The sequence below is a fragment of the Siphateles boraxobius genome, unplaced genomic scaffold (assembly GCF_051911475.1).
Source record: "Siphateles boraxobius isolate OS27281-9 unplaced genomic scaffold, OSU_SipBor_1 16, whole genome shotgun sequence".
In the NCBI taxonomy this organism is placed as follows: domain Eukaryota; kingdom Metazoa; phylum Chordata; class Actinopteri; order Cypriniformes; family Leuciscidae; genus Siphateles; species Siphateles boraxobius.
The window spans coordinates 12,554,909-12,576,004 of NW_027508766.1; the positions used below are offsets into that span (position 1 = coordinate 12,554,909).

The following is a 21,096-nucleotide window of genomic DNA, read 5'->3' on the forward strand; positions in this document are numbered from 1 at the left end:
ACCCATTATTACAAGTTCTCATTATTTATTTTTCTGCACTCAACTGAGCTAACACAATAATGAAACTCTCATTATTTATCACAGACAGTAGATCGGTCATTAAAAAGATACCTTTCGAGAAGATTCGATCGTTCGGGCTCTGGGAACGACGACCCTCAAAAGCACTGTTTGGTGGGCCTCATAAATGATTTGTGTGAATGGAGTCTTCTTATGAAAAGAAAAGAGCCTCTTCGGCTGTTTGTTTTGGAATTTGTCTCATTGATCCAAGAGCGCAACTAAAAGAGGAGGCCAGTGTCGACTAGCACTCAGGACGACATTGCTCCATCCAGCGTCACTTGAAGGAGCAGAACCGACCCCCCCACCAAAATGTATAATGAATAATGCTAATTCTAAAAATCGAGAGAAAAAAAGAGAAAGAAAAGAAGGTAAGTCATGTTTTCTTGACAATCATTTATTAAACAAAGTGAAAAGTAATAAATAAAGATAAGTACTTAAAATGCATTAAAGACCAACAAAGCCATTTAAGGGGTTTTAAAACAGATCCCAGCTACCTCCCTACTGGAATACTGGGGGAGTGAATTGTCTTCTCAATTTAATATAGATAAATTCTAAACTTCATACTGTTATTTGGCATTAGGGTTAGAAATGTTTAAAGACATGCTTAATGAAAACATCTTAAAAAAAAAAGGGGGGGGGGGGGGGGGTAGGTTTTTAATAAAATTTTTAATACATTTTGGTCACTTGTTTTCATTTTTAATGGTGGGGAAAGGGGGAGAAACCCCAATAGGCGAGACTAAAATCACCTTGCTAATGATTACCAAAGGTTGTGAATGTTTACAGTTAAAATAAACTCCCCATTGCATCCATCAATCTTCACGGCTTGATAATAATAAAAAAGAAAAACTCTCAAAATTTGAGTTCAGGATTTTACTGCCATTAAGTATGCTGTTGATGATAACCAAAAAAAAGCTAACTAAACAATAAGCTTTAATAAGCAATAATTAGCTTAGATTGTATTAGCTTTTATTAGGGGCCCAAGGGTAGATTTGTTAAAATAAAATTCATCATAACTACAATCAAAAATCAGGCAGGATCAATACATTCATTGTCTGCATACCCTCCAAAAACTCATAAATGGAGGATGAGAGTAAGACTTTACAGTAGGTTAACACTAAAAAAAGACTAACAAACAAAAAACTAAAAAATGATTTAAAAAACACTTCAGATATGTCTGGTTTTGTAACTGTAGAGCCAAAATGTCACAATATTAAAGTGGACATTATTAAACCCCATGTTTCTTTGTGATCAAGCCACATGTTCTGCCTCTGCATGTGTGCTTTCTGATTTCCAGCAGGAAGTACTGCACACACTCATGGGGGAATACAAGCGTACTTGGCACCTTCACATGAAATAAATCCTGTTATCCTGTTATTTGATGCATTACAGAAAATCAATAGGCTCCATACAGAAACATGGAGCACGCTTACAGCATGTGCTTGAAGTCACTGGACCCGAAATTCAAAGTGAAACATCTGACCGGTTAAATGACGGGGAAGGGTATCAGAAGAGCGGAGGCCACTGCTTTAGAATTTTTTTTTTTTAGTTAGCTTTTATACATGATCAAAATGCCCATTTTAGATTTAGCCACCAGCAGCAGGGGTCACTGGGAGCCTGCAGGCACTGATGTTAACACACAAACCACCACTCTCACACGCACATGCACACTTAAATTATCTCTCAGTCTCCTACAGTCAAACAAGAACTCTCCTCATGAGAAGGCTGGCTTTAGTCCATCTGAAATAAATACACTCTTAATACATACTTTTCTTCTCGATCAATCCCCTTAATATACTCTCCAAGCTCGACTAAATCACTGTTTCCTCTTCATGTATCAGCAATGAAAACCTTTCCTACGGCAGAACCCAGTTTCTACTTTGGAGAAGTAAAACATAAAAAAAACACTATTAAAAATCACTGTTCTTATGAAATTCATCTGTCATAATTTTCAACTAAATAATAAAATGTAAAAGACTATGAGTGATCCCTTGCTTTCAACCTTATGGTGGCTCAAAGACGGCAGAAAGTTGCAGCGCCTTTTAAAAAATCAGTATTATTTTTGTGGTCTCCTTCAGATGCCATCCTCCATTCGATGAATATAACAGTAACTGCATTATTACTATTGTCATTTTTTGTATTTGTTAGGCTAAAACAATGTGTCCATGGAGGAAGCACATCAGAGAAGAACCCGGCTGATATGGTTGCAGGAAAGGGGAATGTTCCAGGGCCTCGTCGTGCCACACAGTTCAGTAAAACAAGCCCTTCCTGATGCTATGCAGCCATCAGATACTGGTGGTAGAAGAGGCCGAAGAGAGAGGTGGAGAACAGGCAGGCGGCGGTCCACCATGTGAAGAAGGACAGGAGCCCTCGAAAAAGCAAGGGGGAGAAAACAGTCCTCAATCCCCCGAGAGCAACCGATAGCTGGGCCACAGTTTGCGAAGCCTGCATCCCGCCTTTCCCCACCTCAGCGGGGCTCGAGTCCTCATTTGATAGACACGGCAAACTCTCTTCGGGGTAAATCGCCCACGAGTATCCACCTGGGGGTGAATTGAGATTATGAAAAATTCAAGAAACCCCACCGAGGCAAATGAGAACGTGTCGAGAAGAACCTAATGTCTCACCTAATGTCTTTAGCAGCAAAGTAGTGTGTAACAGCATCACCAGAGGTGCAACGTACTGGAGTGCTATTACACACAAGTAGTAAAAGACTCGGGCGACCTGTGTGAGGAAAAACAAATTTGCAGTTAAAACATTTAGGCAAATTTCATTCAAAACAAGCAGCTTGGCTTGGAGAGGAGCTCATCAAACAGACTCGCTGAAGACTCACTGGGAGCTGTACAGAGTACAGAGGGAGGCTTCGAGCATATGATTTTGGAGCAGATGTAAGACCAGACACCCCTGCGACTCTACAACCATTTGCGAATCTCACTTATGGCTTGGAACATCAAACGGGCTCTTTTCCTCAGCTCCAGCTGTGGAGTGCTGTGGGTTTTGATCCTTGCGCTCCACTAAACTCAAATAGCCTCCTCATTTTGGAGCTTTGAGGGCAACAATGCCACGCAGTCCTTTTTCATACCGATATATTTCCACCTTTGAGGAATGTCGACACTGTAATGTAGGCCCCTAGAGTGGATGCCACAAGAGGGTCCCTGAGTGCATTTATTAACCAGTATCAGATCAAACATCACAAGAACAACCTAGTGAAGATGGGATACTTTGGATAGATGGGATATCGGGAAAAATAAAAGGATGGCTTTCCATCACATTAACTTAATTGAATATTATTAGCATTCTTTCTGACATTAAAAAATGCTGAGATGATAAGTAGTCATGTAATAAGAAGACGTAACAACAACAAAAAGCGATAAGCACCATCTTTTGAAGGTCCACGGTACTAATGCGCCCTGCTTCCTTCTTCATCTGCAAGACGCCCTTCTGGGCCAGGTTGAGGTAGGCCTGGAGATGATGCCGCATCATGGCTAGTCTCAGCACACACAGAAGCAGGATCACCCACAGACGCAACGTGTCGTATGTCTTCTCAGACATTCTGAAAGCAGATGAAGAGGAGCGACACACCGAATCAGGGTGAGTAAAACTTTGCCAAACCTTAAGATGTGACTTGAGCAGAGAATTAACAAATCTCTCACTGAAATAACATCTCTTTAGGTCAGCAAGAAATGTCATTCACAACCCATTTTACTGCCGCAATGTGATGATTTATGAGTAAAACAAATATAGGGCAGGACTGGATTGATTGGATTGTGAAAAGTGGGCATTCCACATGAGAATGGAGCCTGAATGGGTGTTTGAGTGGATTGCCCAAGGATAATTCCCTTTCTGAAATACCATTGGAGGCTGAAGGACAACTTCACCCCCAAGAGATCTACTTATCACAATAGTAATGCCTTTTACCCCTTCCCAATTTTTTTTGCTATCGTTTATTATTCTAACATTACCTGACATTAAATTGCTTTGTTGCTAACTATTGGAAAGGTTTTGAAAGACGCCATACAGCAGCCTAATATATATATATATATATCACCTATATGCCTATTTGATCTCATGAGAAAGCGTAACTATTTTATGAGTTGGCGATTTTGAATGAATTCGTACAATTTGATTTGCACGAAAACGTACAGGTTTTTTTTAAGAAAAAATTATGACGGTCCACCCCTCAACGTAACCATCAGTGGGGGGTAAGCAGATAGTACAAAAACGTACAAATGAGATTATACGAATTCAGCAAGAAGTAAAATGTTTACTAAATGTCGTAAGAGTGTGTGGGCTATTTGTCAACATAATTTCCACCAGTCACTCATGGCATGAAACAAAGCCATTTCAGGCAGAACAAAATATTAAAAAACAATTATTTAATTATAAAATACATTAATATTCTTCTGAATAATGTGTACTGATGAATCATGTACAATAAAACCAGGAATGTGTATTAAGAAAGTAATCGGGGACAATTTAGATTTCATGTTGACTTTAAAGGGTCTATGTGTACTTTTTTAGGTAATTTACCATCTAAAATCAGTATTTTTATTCATAAATATGTCCTCAATGGTGTACCTCTGCCAATTATCTGACTTATCCTCGTAAACGAAGAATTTATTATCTTTATATACATGTGACGGGTAGGTTCACGGAGGCTTCCATGTCGTTCTGCCATCTTGAAAAAATATAATAGTAGAGAGGGTCAAAAAGTACTAGGCCAACGCGTTTTTGTTCAGAGCCAGCGTCACACGTAACTGAAAGCAGCAGAAACGGAGGAGCAGAGCAGTGAGAGGCGTTTGTCACTGCCCCGGCAAGTTTAAAAGGCTGCATAATGCACTGTTATTGTTAATGGCGGACCATACATATGCCGAGCCTCAGGAGAAGAAATCCTCGTCGCCAAAACAAGTCCAAAATTGAACGTAAAAGGAAACGTGACCGGAGATTACAAAAAACAAGAGTCGTTAATGCAGGAGAAAGCTTTCAAAAGAGACGCTGTTGCCTGCTTTCTCCTCGACAGGTAGGCCAAGTCATATTACATGCTTTTTTTCATTGCTTGGTTGTGTACTTTATTATATAGACAGTAGAACACTTATACTTAAAAGTTAAACAGGCTCTTTTATGAATAGCTGCTATTGAGTAATGTAGAGAAGGTGCTAAAAACAAGGTTTGTAAGTTTACTTTTTGTAACCTAGAAATTCGATAAGAATATATTTTAAATGGGAGAAATTCCTACACAGTGTCCCTTTAAAGTGAATTTCCTTGGTGTAAACAAAGGGTCTTGATGAACTCCAAAACAAGTTTTTTTTATTAATCAAGAAAAATTCGACAAACTAGTAATGCAAAATGTCATGTTGACAAAAAAACACATATTGTAAAATGTGGTACTCACAAAGGCACACTATCTTTCCCAAATGTGGGATTTATTATGCAATCCTTTGTTATGGGCTTCACCCATAGCAGTACCATAATTAAGGGGGCCAAGAAGTTGATATGCAGCAAAGTCCTAAAGGATGGATGCATAAAAACAAACCATTAGACATGGCAACACACAAGAGTATCAATATCAGTGGAGCAGTAAACATCAACTATCACGCAGTACCACTGCTTTAAATGTAGCATTTCACCAGCACAAGAAGCATGGAAGTAATCCAGGCCTTAAAGTGGTCTAACTGTAAGCCTCATAGTGTCATGAGAGCAGAAGAGGATTAGCAATGTGAGATGTGTAATGCCTAACTCCTCTTTTGTAAAACAGTTACCCTAAAGCCCAACGCTGGCTGAAAATGGAGAACAGGTCCATCTGCAGTAATACTGGTCTGCTAACTTGCTGAGGATGTAGTCAGACACTGATGCTCCACGTGAATTAACATGGCAATATTGCTAGTGGATTCAATATTTCAATACAAATTCAAGCTGACAAATCATATACTCTTTCAAAGCGCAAAGAAATACAAATAATTCAAACTACAAAAGTGACTGGTTTCAACATAAATTGTATATTATGTTGAAACATTTACTGTGTGACTTTGCAGTCGTTTAGCGTGAGGGCATCAAGATGCATCTGGGCCAATCGCAGGCCAGGGAAGGTGAGAAAGGCTCCAATGAGAGCGCAGAACAGTGCCAGGATCAGCTTAAAGGTCAGCTTGGATATAGGGCCCCTGTAGAGGCAGAGGAAGAGAACAAGGCCTGTTCACCACAGGGAAGCCCAAACCATCACATACACGGTTTAATCCTAACACACAGAGACATGGTATACTGTATACACACACTCCCTCTGTATTGACAAATAGGGTGGGGGGACACTACCCATAATACTCACTGGGACTCAAGGCCTTGGTTCTCCAGAAACTGCACAGCACTTTCGGAAAAATTAGCAAAGCCTATGAAAGGGGAAAAACAAGGATAGAAAGTGTATATCGACAGAAATTCTTCAATATAAATAAATGTCACAAAAAAGTGTCATGCAGGGGTGTGCGATATGCATTAAACATTAGACATTATGCATTAGACATTAAATGTGAGAATTTGACAAAAAATTTAATGATGCATACATCTAACAAGGATATAAAAAAAATTGCCATTATATAGGAAAATTTTTTTTTGCCTCATAGTGGAAAAGTTCAATTAAGTTTCTGCTGTGAACTAACCACACCACAGAATATGAAGAACCATGACAGACCTAAATCAGCCAAGGTATCAGCACAAAAACACTCAACTTATTGTAGCCTATTGCATAGTTTAAATCTTAATGCCATAATGACATGAAGTGATGCGAGTGATTCAAATCAAAGAGATTAAAATGGTCTACAAAATGAAAGCATGGTGACTGTCAAGCACCGTTAAACCACTTTTTACTTTGATTAAGTAAACTGGGAAGCCAAAAGCTTTTCTTTTATTGTCTACATGTGTCCACATTCCTGGTGTTAAGTGACATTACAAACAAAAATATATAAAAAAAAGAGAAACCAATAGCTCCCCACGTTCATTCCCGGACTGGTTAGTGTATGATGATGTGAGTGATGAAATAGAAATACGCAAGAGAAAATTTTTTAAGAAATAATGTAACGTACAGTTTCATTGCCGGTTTTAAATATTTCCACTGTCATGTGCTAATTTTAGAACAAAACGGTCTCAAATTCTGTTACTACATACTCTTAAAAAAAAAAAAATAACGATACACAAAACGCCCAAATTGACACTACTATACCTGTCTCGAGGCCAAATTCCAGGTAGTTCTCTGTGACAATAAGGATAGCCATTGCTTTCACGAAGAAGAAGAAGGCAAAGGTGATGCAGAGGGAGCGCTCACCGCCCTCCTCTAGTCTGAAGTAGTGAGCCGTGAGGGAGAAAAGGATCTTCCTGAGAAAAAATAAAGCTAAGGAACATGGTCACAAAGGGCACTTTTGTACACTATACCTAAAATTGCTCTCCAAAAACTTCAGAAAAAGGCTTGAATAAATGTTTTGCCTAATTAAAGAAATATTCTAGGTTATAATTAATAATATTGGGTTAGAATAATTGTTGTATACTTGCCCCATAGACGTCCATTGTAAGAGTATAGACGCATTTCTCCTTCATTTTACAATCTGTTATATATGCGGTTGATAGATTATGCTGTTGGATTTAGCAGACTTTTCCTTTAAGTGCCATTACTCTGATGGATTCTACATATAAACTCTCTGAAAAAATTTAGAAAAATGAAATTTATTTTTATGGAAATGCACAAAAATACATTTTTATATGTAATAAATATTTTTTTTGTATTATAATATTTTATGTTTTGCTCTAAAACTGTGAGAAAATTCAAATCCATAAATCGATACAAACTGTGTTCCAAATTTGAAGTTGACATCTCAAAAAATGAGCTTTCAGTAATAATTTGTTTGTGCGCAGAACCAAACGAAAAATTCATTTCAAATGCGCTCATTCTTGACCACGAACAATACAAGTTTGATTTATTTTCAGGACCATTTAACCTTTTCGAATCATGTTCATGACTTTTTTTATGTGCGTGTTCACAAAACAAGTGCCAAAACCTTTACCAAGTTTTGTACCATTCCATCAAAAACATACACTTGAAGACTTTGTAAAATGGTTCCAGAGAAAACTAAATAACTGAGGATCATACACTAACAGACTTTTCAAGTCATTTTCAAGCCGAAAACCAAACTCACGCAGAAACATTTGAAAAATGAGAATAATGTGTTTCAAAATCACCTTAAAATATCAAACATATTATTTAATGTCCTCCGACTGAATGGGATCAAAGCCTGTAGCTAAAAAAAAAAAGGTCTGTTTACAGTCTACACTACATAATTTTCTATGAAATCGGTCAACTAACTGCCCAAAATCTGCCGACTAGCATTGGCAAAAATCAATGAAAAAGTCATGGTACAAGTCTTACATTTAGTGTCACAGCAGCAGAGAAACGCATTTAAAACATGCCAGTCAAACAGTGTCAAAGATAATATCCTTACGGTGAGAAACGACAAATTTGAAAAGCGTCAACAGCAGACAGAAAACATCCAGCTGTGCCTCTTTGTTACGACCACTTGCCTATATGTGCTCGTTTTGATTATACTGGTCTGAGGTCAATCATTCAACTTGTGGCTACGTCGTGCAAATCTGCAAGGCAAGCGGCCGGCCATCTGAGGAAATGTTTTAGTGACCATCTCTTTGACAAGGCCATTTTCCCCACCACACACTCTCCACTGAGATCAGGAAAAATGTCTCCCTCCTGTCCACATTCAGCCATTTGCACACATATAGACCTATCATCATCGTCATCATCTTCATCACCCTACCAGGCACCTTCCTTCGTTCCTCTCTTTTTCCCAGGCAAATCAGTCCGGTGTGCCGTGAAAATTGGGCCTCCAATCTTCTGTGGCAGGCTGAGCTAGGTAAAGGGCAGTGCCGAGCGGAGGGAGATTGATCTTTGTGGACTGTGCCGAGGTTAATGTGTGTGATTTGGTGCGGCACTAGAAGGGGAAAGTAGCAGGTAAAAGGCAACAGGTGCAGCTTTCATCACTCATGGCTAGACTGTCCTCGCATCGAGACTGTGAAAATTGAGCTTCTCCACAAGGGTTGTCTTTTACAAAGGATTTTTTTTTAACATTTAAGTACTATAGACATATTATTGAATAAAGTACTTTAAAAGTTCCTTCTGGAAGTTCTGTTAAAATAACATAAGGCTCCCTATGCAAGTCAAATCATGTTTTGAGAATTTTTTTTATTAACTACTAATAACGACTATTATTACTAGTGGTGTTTGTTAAGCATCTCCATTACTAATGTTTGCGTTTACTAATGGGTTTTAAACCTCAAACTGAAGTGTACAGAATAATGATTAACCTCAAATCTTTTTAGAACTCTCTTTAAAACTATGCTATAAAAACAAGGCACATCCAAGCAAACGTATAGCAATACCCTGGCAACCATTAAAATTAATTTGTAGTATTGTTGCGTTGATATTTACACAGGCAATACCAGTCACATTAATGATTAAAATATGATTAAATGTAAATATAATTTTTTTATTTATTTTTATTTTTTAATAATGACTGAAAGAGTTGTCGAAGCTTGGTGGTGGTGATCTCAAAGTTGAGCGACCGTGGTGTAGTTAGTTTACAGCCTAATGTTAGCTTTATATTTCTGGCGATTGCATTTAGGATTCAAAATGTATAAAAGCTGTGTTCATTTTTGAATGATCTTGATGGACAAAACGTGCAAGTATCATAAACTTTTGTTGATCACAGAGCTTATTTTTTGTTCACACTTGTACTTCAGTTCACTTGGTTCGTTTGGCCCAGATAAAAAAACCCAAACCCATTTAGTTCTGCTCCGCTTGGCGTTAACACTGGCATTTTTAACACAGAATCTAAAGGCACAGGGATATGTTATTTTATGACGTATATTTCTAGACAGAACTTACCAAACATCCAAAACAACGCTGTGTGCTGAATGCGCTGGTTGTATGTGCATATGATGTTATTTTGACCAGCTGAGAACTCGTGAAGAGCTTATAAAATGTGTAAAGGAGTCAAAACAGCAGCAGGAATCACACACAAACGAAGATCTGCTGCAAAGAGACGCGGTTCTCCTTACCAAACTGTGATGGGCAACATCGCGATTATGACGAGAAAAAACTGGTTTGCTTGATAATTCTGTCCTTTTTAGGGTCACATCTTGTGACATCATGTCCTGGTTTTGGTTCGTTTACATGTCTTTGGTCTGCATTGCTTTTATATTTTATGGAAGCGGACCGAGACTCGCTGTTTGGTGCACACCAGTGTTCGATAATTCGGATGGCAGCGTTCACACTTATTCAAATGAACCGCACTAACAAAGAGTTTTGATTGAACCAAAGTGTCACACACCCTTACAAGCCAATGGGAAAAAAAATATTAGGTTTTTTGTCGAGGGAACCAGCGTTGATGCTGAATTCCAGGTTGGCCTATTTTACATCATCACTGCAGCACTCTATAAAAGTATTACTTTCTTAAAACAAAACAAAAAAACGTACTGACCCCAATTTTTTTTTTTTGTATTGTACATACATTTTTAAATTAAATCCCGATATAGGAAAGAAGACCATGTTATGTGTCAACTATGCTAATAATAAAATAATTGCAAGAATTAATAGCAATAAAATATGAGGGAAACCAATGCAAAAGATGAAACGGGAAGAGGAAAAACTCCTTCAGTATTTCTAGCTCAAAAGGGATACATGACAAAGGCCAAGACCAGCAGGCTCCACACCACACTGATGTTCATCTCTCCACTGGGCTCCGCCACACAGAAGTACAGTTCAGTGATGAGATACACCACAGTGGCGGCTACAGTAAAGTCCACCAACCACTGGAATTCAGGAAAATAATGCAGAGCTAGACAAAAAGATAGCCAGACAAAAAGAGAAGCTTTAGAAACCAGACTTTCTAAGAAGATCCTTTAAGCTCAAGGGTTCATTGGGCATATAATGACAACAGGTGAGTTACCAAGTGTGTCCACTTCTGCAATGCACTTAGTCTCCAGCTGAAGGTCGATGTCTTTGGGAATAGTCATGGGCTTGTTCTCCAAGTGCCCATTGTACTTCCTGAGAAGTAAAACGTGAACATAGCACATATAATAGTTATGCAAAGTATGAAAGTAGGCTTAGCTGAAACAAACACGCACACATTACCAAGGACATTTCAGCCAAAAAACAAAACCATTCACTTGCCAGTATTACTGAATAAGTTGTATTAAAGTTGATTTTTATTTATGCTTTTGAATAAAACTGAATATAAAACAAAACAGTTTATTATTTATTTTTCAGAGTGCATTACTCAAAATCTCAGCCATGCATAAATAATAATAATTAGCATACTTCATGATTTTTTTTTTTTTTTTTCAAAATGAAAACAGTATGTTCTTCCAAGTAGCCGCCGTTATCATCCTCTGCTGCCCAGATAAGACAGACTTTATCCATTCATTTATGATGTTTCAGCACTCTTATAAAGTGGCTTCAGTTGTAAGATGATGGGGCATTTAACCTCATTACACAATGCAATGCGTCACATGACTCATATCTTCTTCCTGACAGTGAGAATCATGGCTGCTATGTGAAGTGGGATGTCATCATCAGGGTGAGAAGTTCAGAAGCTCCCACTTTCAAAAGACATTTTTGTTTCAATTTATTTTGTAATACTCAGCTAACTTTTATGGAATGTCAGAGTTTAAGTTGATTAAACTAATGAAATGATTTCATAAATCTGTCATGTTGACTACTGACTTGCTCTTGAAATTTGATCTACAATACAGACTACAATGAATTAGTAATATTGAGTCAACTTCTGCCCTATTCGGATGGGACTAGTTTTCCTCGAGAACGTTAGAGATATTTGTGTTTCACAATTGTTCTTTGTGATTTCAATCCCTGTTTTTTCACACAAAATTTCAGGGTAAATTACCAAGAGATTTTCAGCAAACTTAACACTCCTCAGAGAAATCTAATCCTGTCCCATTAGAGAGTCTGTGATTGCCCATATTTTATTAGAAATGCTTCTCCTCCATGTGTGTTTTGACATACCTGAGCTACCGTTTACACACCAAAGTTCTTCATGCTTTCATTTAATTTCAATAGAGATGATTTTAATCATCTTAATATCAGTGTCAGTCAAAATACTTTGTTGATTTCTCTGTTCATGTATGTCGGATTATTATAAACAGCCACTTCTATAAACTCATGTGAAGCTAATTTAAATAGGATTTCCCCTATTAAAATGGCAATATAAATTATTCATAGACATGTACAGCATACATGATACACGCAACCGCAGCACATGACCTTCTGTAACGCCTGCATCTACAAAACACACTTCCACCTTTGTAATAAACAGAGATGTTAGTCCCGTCAGAATCAGTTAATGAAATCACATCGTTTAGAAAACTAATCCTGCCCGAACAGGATTTTGGAGAACATTGAAATAGTGTACATTATGTAAAAACACTTTATTATCATTGTAGTGCAGTACAATTCATCATAACATATTTGTAAAGTGCTGTGAAACGATTGGTGAAATTTTTTGTAGTCTGTAGTTTGGCCAAAAGCTGAAGTGTATTTTTTTCCTTAATTTTTTATAAAGAAATATTTATATTTGAAACAATAACAAAAATAGTAATAATAATTTTAAGAAAATTAAGAAAGAAAGATAAACTTCAGTTTTTGGCCAAACAATTATGAATGCACATAATTATGACTAGAAAAATTGTTACCTATACACTACTGTTCAAAAGTTTGGGGTCGGGAAGATTTTTTTATGTTTTTGAAAGTCTCTTGTGCTCACCAAGGTTGCATGTATTTGATCAAAATTACTGTTGTGAAATTATATATATATAAGTTTTGTATTTTAATACATTTTAAAATGTAATTTATTCCTGTGATAAAGCTGGATTTTCATCATCATTACTTCAGTCTTCAGTGTCACATGATCCTTCCCATTCTAATATCCTGATTTCTTGCTCAAGAAGCATTTCTTATTATAATCAGTGTTGAAACCATTTGTGCAGCTTAATATTTTTGTGGCGACTGTGATACATTTGTTTTCAAGATTCTTTACTGTCCCTTTTGACCAATTTAACTTTTCAGGGCACCTAATTATTAAAAATTAAGCTACATTTAATATACAATTTTATGGCGAGCAAGTAAAAGAATAGAAAGAACTGAAAAACGGGTATCAACGTGTGGGATCGGCAACTTGGTTCAAAGGACAGCAGATTTTCCGCAGACTAACTGAGGGCTCTGTCTCTATTGGAAACCAAACACTAGAGTTTGCACATTTAACTGGGGATTAGAGGAGCCCTCCTCGCTCTTGAAAAAGAGCTAAATCCACACAACGTTCAAATCAAACATATTTCCACCCATCTCCAATGCCGTCTGCATGACAAAGAATAGAGAAATGAATGTCGGGCTCTGCTGGGAGCGGTGGGATATTGGAAAGGGGCAGAGGCCTTAGCGTGAACGAGTCTAGTATGCAAGCTCTCTGCCCCGTGGCTCCAAGCCAGCTGAACCTGAGATTCTTGGACTTCTCCTTCGGGTCCCTGTTGTTTACATAGGTCAGTGTGCACAATGGTGTTCAGCACAAAAGCACTGTGGGTATGGTAGTCTCTCTGCTCTGGATTGTGGCATACCTGCCTGACAAAATGGCCCAAGAGCTCCCTGCAGAGCAAAAATGGGCTTTTGTCTGAGAACAGGAGGTAGGTATAATAGAGCTGACTATCAAAACTAAGCTGCTAGACACGGGCTAGTCTACCTTTTCAGGGAATTAGCACTGCACGCATAGTCCAAAGCTTTTATCCACGGCGGAACATAGGCAACAAGGCTGCTTGATCTTCACAAGCAGTCAAACAAAAGTCAAATGTGCACAAATCTAGAGAAATGCAGTGTTGTACCTGTCCTTTTTACTCTTTCCTCCTTTCTGCTGCTTTCCTGCCAAAGCCCTCAGCTCATCTTCTGTGGGGTGCTGGTACCAACGCAGACTAACAAGACAAAGAGAAGTATATCACCACCATCTCTGAAATACACAGAGCTCTAGAAAAACATATATGCTACCATTCAATACACTAGCATTTGGGTTTCTGAAAGAAATCTCTTAATGCAAGGCTGCATTTATTTGACCAAAAATACAGGAAAAACATTCATATTGTGAAATATTATTACAATTAACCGTTTACTGTTTGAGTATATTTTAAAACGTAATGTATTCCATCCTGTGAGGTCAAAGCTGAATTTTCAGCAGTCATTTCTCCAGTTTTCAGTGTCACATGATCCTTTAGAAATCATTCTAATATACTGGTTTGAATATTTCTTATATTGAAAACAATTAAGCTGCTAATATTTTTGTGGATTTTGAAACTATTTGATTAATAGAAAATTCAAAAGAACAGCATTTATAAGAAATAAAAAAAATACATTGTAATAGTCTTTATAGTCACTTTTGATCAATTTAATGCATCATTGCTGTATTCATTTATTTTTAAAAGTCTTACTGTCCCCAGACTTTTGAATGGTAGAGAAAAGAAAATGTTGGTCAGAACTGTTGTTTTAAAGACGATTACTAATAAAAGAAAGTTTTGTTTAAAAATCACCTAAAAAAAATGTTTTGGTCATCATTTAGTTTTAAACCATTTATGACTTTTATGACAGAACAGATGAAAATATATTTTGAAGAATGTCTGTGTCCATACAATGAAAGTCAATGGGGTCTAAAACAACATGCAATTCAACCGATCGACTTTCATTCCATGGACCACTTTCATAAATCTTTTATGGTGCCTATCTGAACTTTTTTAAAGGTTGGAAGCTTCAGTCTGGATTCAGTGGAACTGCATGGAAAAGAGCGACAAGCGCAGCTTCCTGAATTTCTCCTTTTATGTCTCACGGTAGACACAAAGATGATCACATGAATTTTAATGTTTGTGTACACCATTTTTCTAATGATAAAGGTTGTTTGATGCTAATAAAATGAGCAGATCTTTGGTGACAAACATTTACCACAACCCCTTCAACTTTGTTTAGAAACCCGGCCTGTCACGAGCCCTGCGAGGGCTGTCCCGCTTTCAGTTTGCTTGTTTTTTTGCATGTTTACTTCGTTAAAAAAATAATTATGAAAGTCTCCTGGGCAACACTTCAAGCCCTGCACTCAAGCCAGAGTTTTCCCAAACTATTTTTACAGCCAAAAACAAGCAGAGATGAATTATTGAGCACATTTGGAGGAGCTGTTTACTCTAAACACATATGGCTCTAATTAAGGGGGGAAATAAGGATGGCTTGTACTTTCGTTAGCAGTTCTCTTGGGTTGCAGCGCTTTTTGATGATACCCTTTGGTCTTACTGAAACCCCATAATGATGCATTTTTGATGGACCCTTAATATTAACAATAAAACACAGGATATGCTCGCAGAAGTGGAGCAGGATCTGTGGTTTGTGTTGTTAAGGATTAAGATGCCATTTTAGGTTGACCATCGAGAGGGATGCCAGAGTGGCACAGTGGGCTGTACTTCCTCATTACCTGCCACTGCAGAGGAGCCATCGTGCAAAGGAATAGTGGGGTATGATCTTCTGAATCATGCTGGCCATTACCATGGTAACCACCAGCTGCACACTGATCACACCCTGAAGGGAAAGAGTGAAATATTAGAACACTTTCTGATCGCATCAGCAAGAACACAGAACAGCATTCAGACTAGTTACTAACCCCAATTGCCGTTTTGGTTGGCAAGAACATATGATTTTGAAACCAAACTAGCAAAATTTGAGGTGAAATTTGCGGTCCTGCAAAATGAGCATAAAACGAATCAAAATACTTGAAATTTTCTTGCAGATTTGAGTAAAAAAATAAATGGCATGTCTTAAGGCACTCACACACTATATAATCAGGCCGATTTTGGGCCCAATTCTCCCCTTCTGACAATCCTAGGTAAAGTCCCGATTATTTTGATGGTTAAACAGATTATCTCATCAGATTTTTTTGTGATACAATTAGGGATGGACCGAAATGAAAATGCTGGGCGATACCGATAACCAATAATTCTTTATATTTGAAAGCCGATAACCGACATATTGGCCGGTAAATCTAAATCAAAATTTGTACATTTTTGAGAGCCTGATTACAACAAAAAAAAGTCCTCACCATTAAATCCATGTCCCAAGCACACAATTATAATAATGTTCTCAAATTAATTGTATGCAGCGTATATGACAGACTTGCACATGTTGCACTTAACTGCATCTTCCTTTTTTGAAGTGATTCCAATCATATTTCAAGCAAAAAATAAAAAACAGTGTGCATCTGAAGTGTATCAGCTGAAGGAAATAATCCATTATTGATCGGCTTTAACATATCGGCCAAATTTTCTTATTTGGCCGATAACGATAACATTAAATATTACCACATCGTGCATCCCTAGATGTGATGTGTGCTAAGAGTGACGAAGAACGGATGTGAATTTTCTGTAAAAAGCAGTCCTAACACTATTACAGTAACTTCTTGTACACCATCTACCATGTTTGTTTACTCTAAAGTCACGTTTGAACGTGAGAGATCTTTGAAAGATTTTGGAGCTTGCCCGTGTTCGTAGCAGAGACTCCAGAGTTTGTGAATGGACTATTGTGTGTGGTTAGCTGTCTTGGTCACATAGTGGCACTCCACACACTAGTCATGTTTGTGGCCCTTCACATATTGAAAATCTGATTTAGTGTGGGGCAGCCTTTAAGTGAAAAAAAAAAACTGACTAAAAAGTCTACAGAGCAAGGGAAAAGTAATGAATTTGTTACCTCAAAAGGTAATAACCTTTGCAAATGATGCTGACTTCCCCAGTCAAGCACCTCCTCTGTAATTTCCTTAAGCACCCAATCATCAAACTATCCCAGCTACAGCATGGGAGGACTGCTGGCATCAATGGGCAATCTCACCATCCACGCGTGTAAGGCACAGTGTCCTGACCCTATGTTGAGGATGGTGATGTGCATTCAAATGATCGCTGATCCACACAAATTGCTAAGTGTCTAGCTAGCCATTTTCAAACTCACACAAAAGAAATTTACATGGCAACATGGGAAGCGTGTCACTCAGGAACGAAGGAATCATGAATCATATTGTAGAGCAATTCAATCACATGACAGAAAAGCTAGGAATTATCTGCAACATTCTGTGATATCGTTATTTTGAAAGGTTGAAAGGTTGACTCGTTGAGTTCTGTTCCACGACTTTGGAGCCTAATTGTCAAGAGTTGTGGAATGCAATGGTCCCATGTTCTTGAAAATCCTGCAGTTTACTTAGTATACAAGACTTTGCTTTTTGGATTAGCATGAGGGGTACGAGTGAAGCGTTCTCATGGGCCGTGAGCAACTGAACACACGTGCATAGAGCGGTATATTGAGCGGAGCGTCCCACCGCAAGAGTGAAACCTAGGCACTGAGGGGCGGAAAATATTTTCGGACAATTTTCAGCTGACAATTATGGGCGGCTGAAATTTTGTGGCATCCCTAAAAAAAAGGATTGTACATCTTTTTTTCAACTGAAAAAAATTATATTTCTTTATTTGCTCATTGTATCAAAGACAAGAATAAATAAATCAGTTCAATTGTCTTCACTTCCCTAATCAACCACATATTACTCTGTGCTTGTTTACTAAAAAACCACAGCATCAACTATTCCAGTCAGAGGATCAACAGCTGTGATATTTAAGCACGGCTGTCATTTAATTCATAGTAAAACACTGTGAAAAATGAGCTTCTCGTTATACCTTACACTATGAAAAGCTCACGCTGATGTGCAGCACACATGCAAAGCTTTCCATAACAACTGAAACGTTATATTTAATTAATCCCGCTTTTCACCACTTTGACAAATGCCAGTACCTGCACTGAGGTAGAGCCACAAAATGGCACAATAGCTATAATGTGCTGGTCTGAAATGCATGAAAGCAGCCACATGCTTCTTTTCACTGCTGGTCACAAACATCTCTGAGAGAACACAAGCCAGCCTTTAATGTTTACCTCACTTTACCGGAAACAGACAGGTATCCCATTGCCATGGTTGAGAATTACATAGCCCATATGAATGAATGGGAGACTGGCGGGGCTAAAGGCACACTTTTCACTGCTCCCATAGTGTATGATAGCAGAAAAATATAATATAGCCTATATGTTTTTATTGAAAATTGACAGAGCAACAGATTTTGTGTGAAAATAAATCATAAAAGTGGTTTGCTTGTTTAAAAATGGTATAAATGTATGAGGTGACGAGGGGGGCCTTTTACCCCGTGTGTGGGACAGCATGGGGCAAAAGGCACAAAGGATTGATACAAATACTTTAGCTAAATAATATATCTTTAATAATGTCTAAGTTAAAACTTGTTCAAAACAATCACTTTAGCAAAAGTTTGTACTATTTATGGTTATTTTGGCTGAAAATCATTAACAGAGACCTTTGTCTCAAAATATAGACAATTTTATCGATTCTCATTTGCTACATAAATCTACAACATTTTAAAAAAACATTAAATATTACATAAAATTAGCGCAGAATCAACTTTGCGTTGCTGTCTGCGATCGCATCAAGGATCAGCAAAATTTCCACGTGTATCCAAGTGCAGAGCTGAATTTTGTGCCATCTATTGGTTTCAAAGAGAATAAAGTCAAGAGACCCTTTTACCCCGGTGCGCCTTTAGCCCCGTTGTACCCTATATTTTAACATGTTGTTTTAAGACACACTGGCATGATAAAAGTGCTCAGGAAATTCAGCAATCAGTTTTATGTGAATAACCCACTTTTTGAAGATATTACAATTCATGGAGAAATACATATTTTATTCATTCAGAAAACATAGAGGAATAAGGATTTTTAAATATGAAGGATTATTTGGGGATATTTCCCGAAGGTAGAAGTGCAAAACTTAATGTTTTCAAATGTTGAGATGAGTCAGTTTCCAAGCAACTTCCCATTTGTCAACTCAAACCATCAGAAAAGCTTAACACCTTAAGATACCAGCCAAACATCCTGGCCATTCTCCTTAAAAGCGTGACATAAAAAATGTGATGCCTCCCTTGCTGGGGAAGTTTGATCGGTCAGTGTAAGTCACCATGAGAGGTTGGGGCAGAAGAGGTAATTGAAGCAGCATGGGACACTTATCTGCCAGTCTAGCAGTGACCTGGACAGCACAGGGGCCAAATGAGCTCTGAAGGGGGCCACTGAAGATAACCAGCAGGTCTAGAAGCCCAGTCACCATACGAGATAATGGTTAGGAGGAGAATTGCTCTGGTAAAGTATGGATTTTTGAGCTCTATAAAAAAAAACCTGTGGTGACATGTCCAAACACTGCAATTCATTTCCTTCCATTAAGTTCTCACTGATATGTTGTATATTATAATTTAACCAGCCACAAAGACTAATGCCAGTGTGGAAAGAAACTGACATCAACCTAAAACTGATGTAATAGCATTATTATTAGATGATATGATATATTAATTGCATCACCTTAAAACCACATAAGCTACATCATATAAAAGCAATCTATAATGTAGCTACTGCCTCCAGCGATCCAGAACTTCTGCTGAGAGTTAAATATTAATCAAGCATTTACAGAATGTAAAATAACAATACTTGCAGTCTTGGCCTCTATGGAAGTATGTGCGCAAAAAAAACTAACTCATGTCTGAGCGGTATTTGAGGCTAAGCGTATTCCATAATTAATCGTGTTAAGGTAGCCTACTTGTGTGTCCCGAAATCGTAATATTTTGAGGAAAACTTTCCAGTGTAAGTTAACTTAATTAAAAAAAAATAAAAAATTTCAGTACAATGTATTGGTGCAGAGATGAGTATGTGTATTTGATAAAATGCTTGCAACTGCTTTTTATCAATAGAAGCACCACAAAACTGTCACCCGTTACATAGGGGTCCTACTTAAACAGTTCAAGTGCAAAGTACTGAAAATCTAAATATAGCTCCGTAAAAAGTTATCTTCCAATTTCACAACACAATGTTTTAAGTGTTTCCCATCATGTAATCAATAGTTTACACAGGTTTGAAACTTCTTGAGGCTGAGAACATGATGACAGGATTTTCATTTGGGTTGAACTTTTGGGTCATTTTTTTCTGGTTCTGTGGGTAAGAGATCTCCTCTGGTGTCCTTCCATGACGTCACCCAGTGGAGGGCATTCTGAGGTCAAAAGCACCTGCACCAGGTGAGGCACATCCTCCCCCTACTAGCATGTCGTGTCCACAATTTACAACTACCATTAAAATGACGCTAGATTATATCATTCTTCATTCCTGTTTAAAAACTATGCATACATTTACACCCATACGATGCAATGGCCTCAATCGTAATATAGGTAAAGAAATGTCTGCAGTCATGCTTCTAGATCTGGATCATCTATCATCAGAATGAACAGATAAATAAAATATCCTCTCGTTTTATAACTAGCATGCATTAATAGAAACATTACAGTAATAATGCATTCAGATGATGTGCTCACTTACCATACTGATGTTGCAGTGCAGTGATAGATCTCAAAGCCGGTTGACACTCTGAGCACCCCGGAGCGGAGATCCAGCGGCACGGAGCACATAAGCCTGTCTTACGGTGCTGGTAGTTGAGAGTACTGTGTTGACAGGTAAAACGAATACCTAAACAAACATCCCACTGATCGAGCCGCGGCTTCACTGTGTTTTCAACTGCAGTAGAGGTCACGCTCATACTCTCGGCACTGGGCAGTCACCGACAGCCTGTACGGTTTAATGACTGCAAGAATGTTTTAATAATGAAAATATGTATCACATAATGTTTCAAATTCATTACTGACATTTATTTTTGTGTTTATATCCACATTGTTAAGTATACAGGTAATAGGAACGGTGAATTATTCTCATTTTTGAAACAGGCGCTGTTTTGGGCGACTTAAGGATCTTGCAGGACCCCTTCAGCGGAAGTAGGGAAAGAAGCACATGTGACGTTTTCCTACCGGTGTTGTTAACCCTGTACGGGACTGAGGAATGTCAGTGCA

At 37.9% G+C, this 21,096-nt stretch overlaps 1 protein-coding gene across 3 annotated transcripts; it reads right to left on the bottom strand.

Annotated features, from left to right (window-relative positions):
• Positions 1 to 435: 435 nt before the first annotated feature.
• Positions 436 to 20,806, bottom strand: tmem161b (transmembrane protein 161B). Of its 3 annotated transcripts, XM_077231626.1 has the most exons (12): positions 20,573 to 20,805; positions 15,600 to 15,703; positions 13,981 to 14,067; positions 11,046 to 11,143; positions 10,778 to 10,934; positions 7,259 to 7,410; positions 6,371 to 6,431; positions 6,069 to 6,209; positions 5,444 to 5,557; positions 3,430 to 3,604; positions 2,679 to 2,775; positions 436 to 2,594 (listed from the first exon to the last, which is right to left on the bottom strand). In XM_077231626.1, the coding sequence occupies exons 1-12, from the start codon at positions 20,573 to 20,575 to the stop codon at positions 2,329 to 2,331; spliced, it is 1,455 nt and encodes a 484-aa protein (XP_077087741.1). In that variant the 5' UTR covers positions 20,576 to 20,805; the 3' UTR covers positions 436 to 2,328. The 3 variants fall into 3 exon arrangements, with proteins under 3 accessions (XP_077087741.1, XP_077087743.1, XP_077087742.1); XM_077231627.1 differs by lacking the exons at positions 436 to 2,594; positions 2,679 to 2,775 and adding an exon at positions 2,794 to 3,180 and having other exon boundaries at positions 20,573 to 20,806; XM_077231628.1 differs by lacking the exons at positions 10,778 to 10,934; positions 11,046 to 11,143; positions 13,981 to 14,067; positions 15,600 to 15,703; positions 20,573 to 20,805 and adding an exon at positions 9,983 to 10,064 and having other exon boundaries at positions 7,259 to 7,730.
• Positions 20,807 to 21,096: the final 290 nt, after the last annotated feature.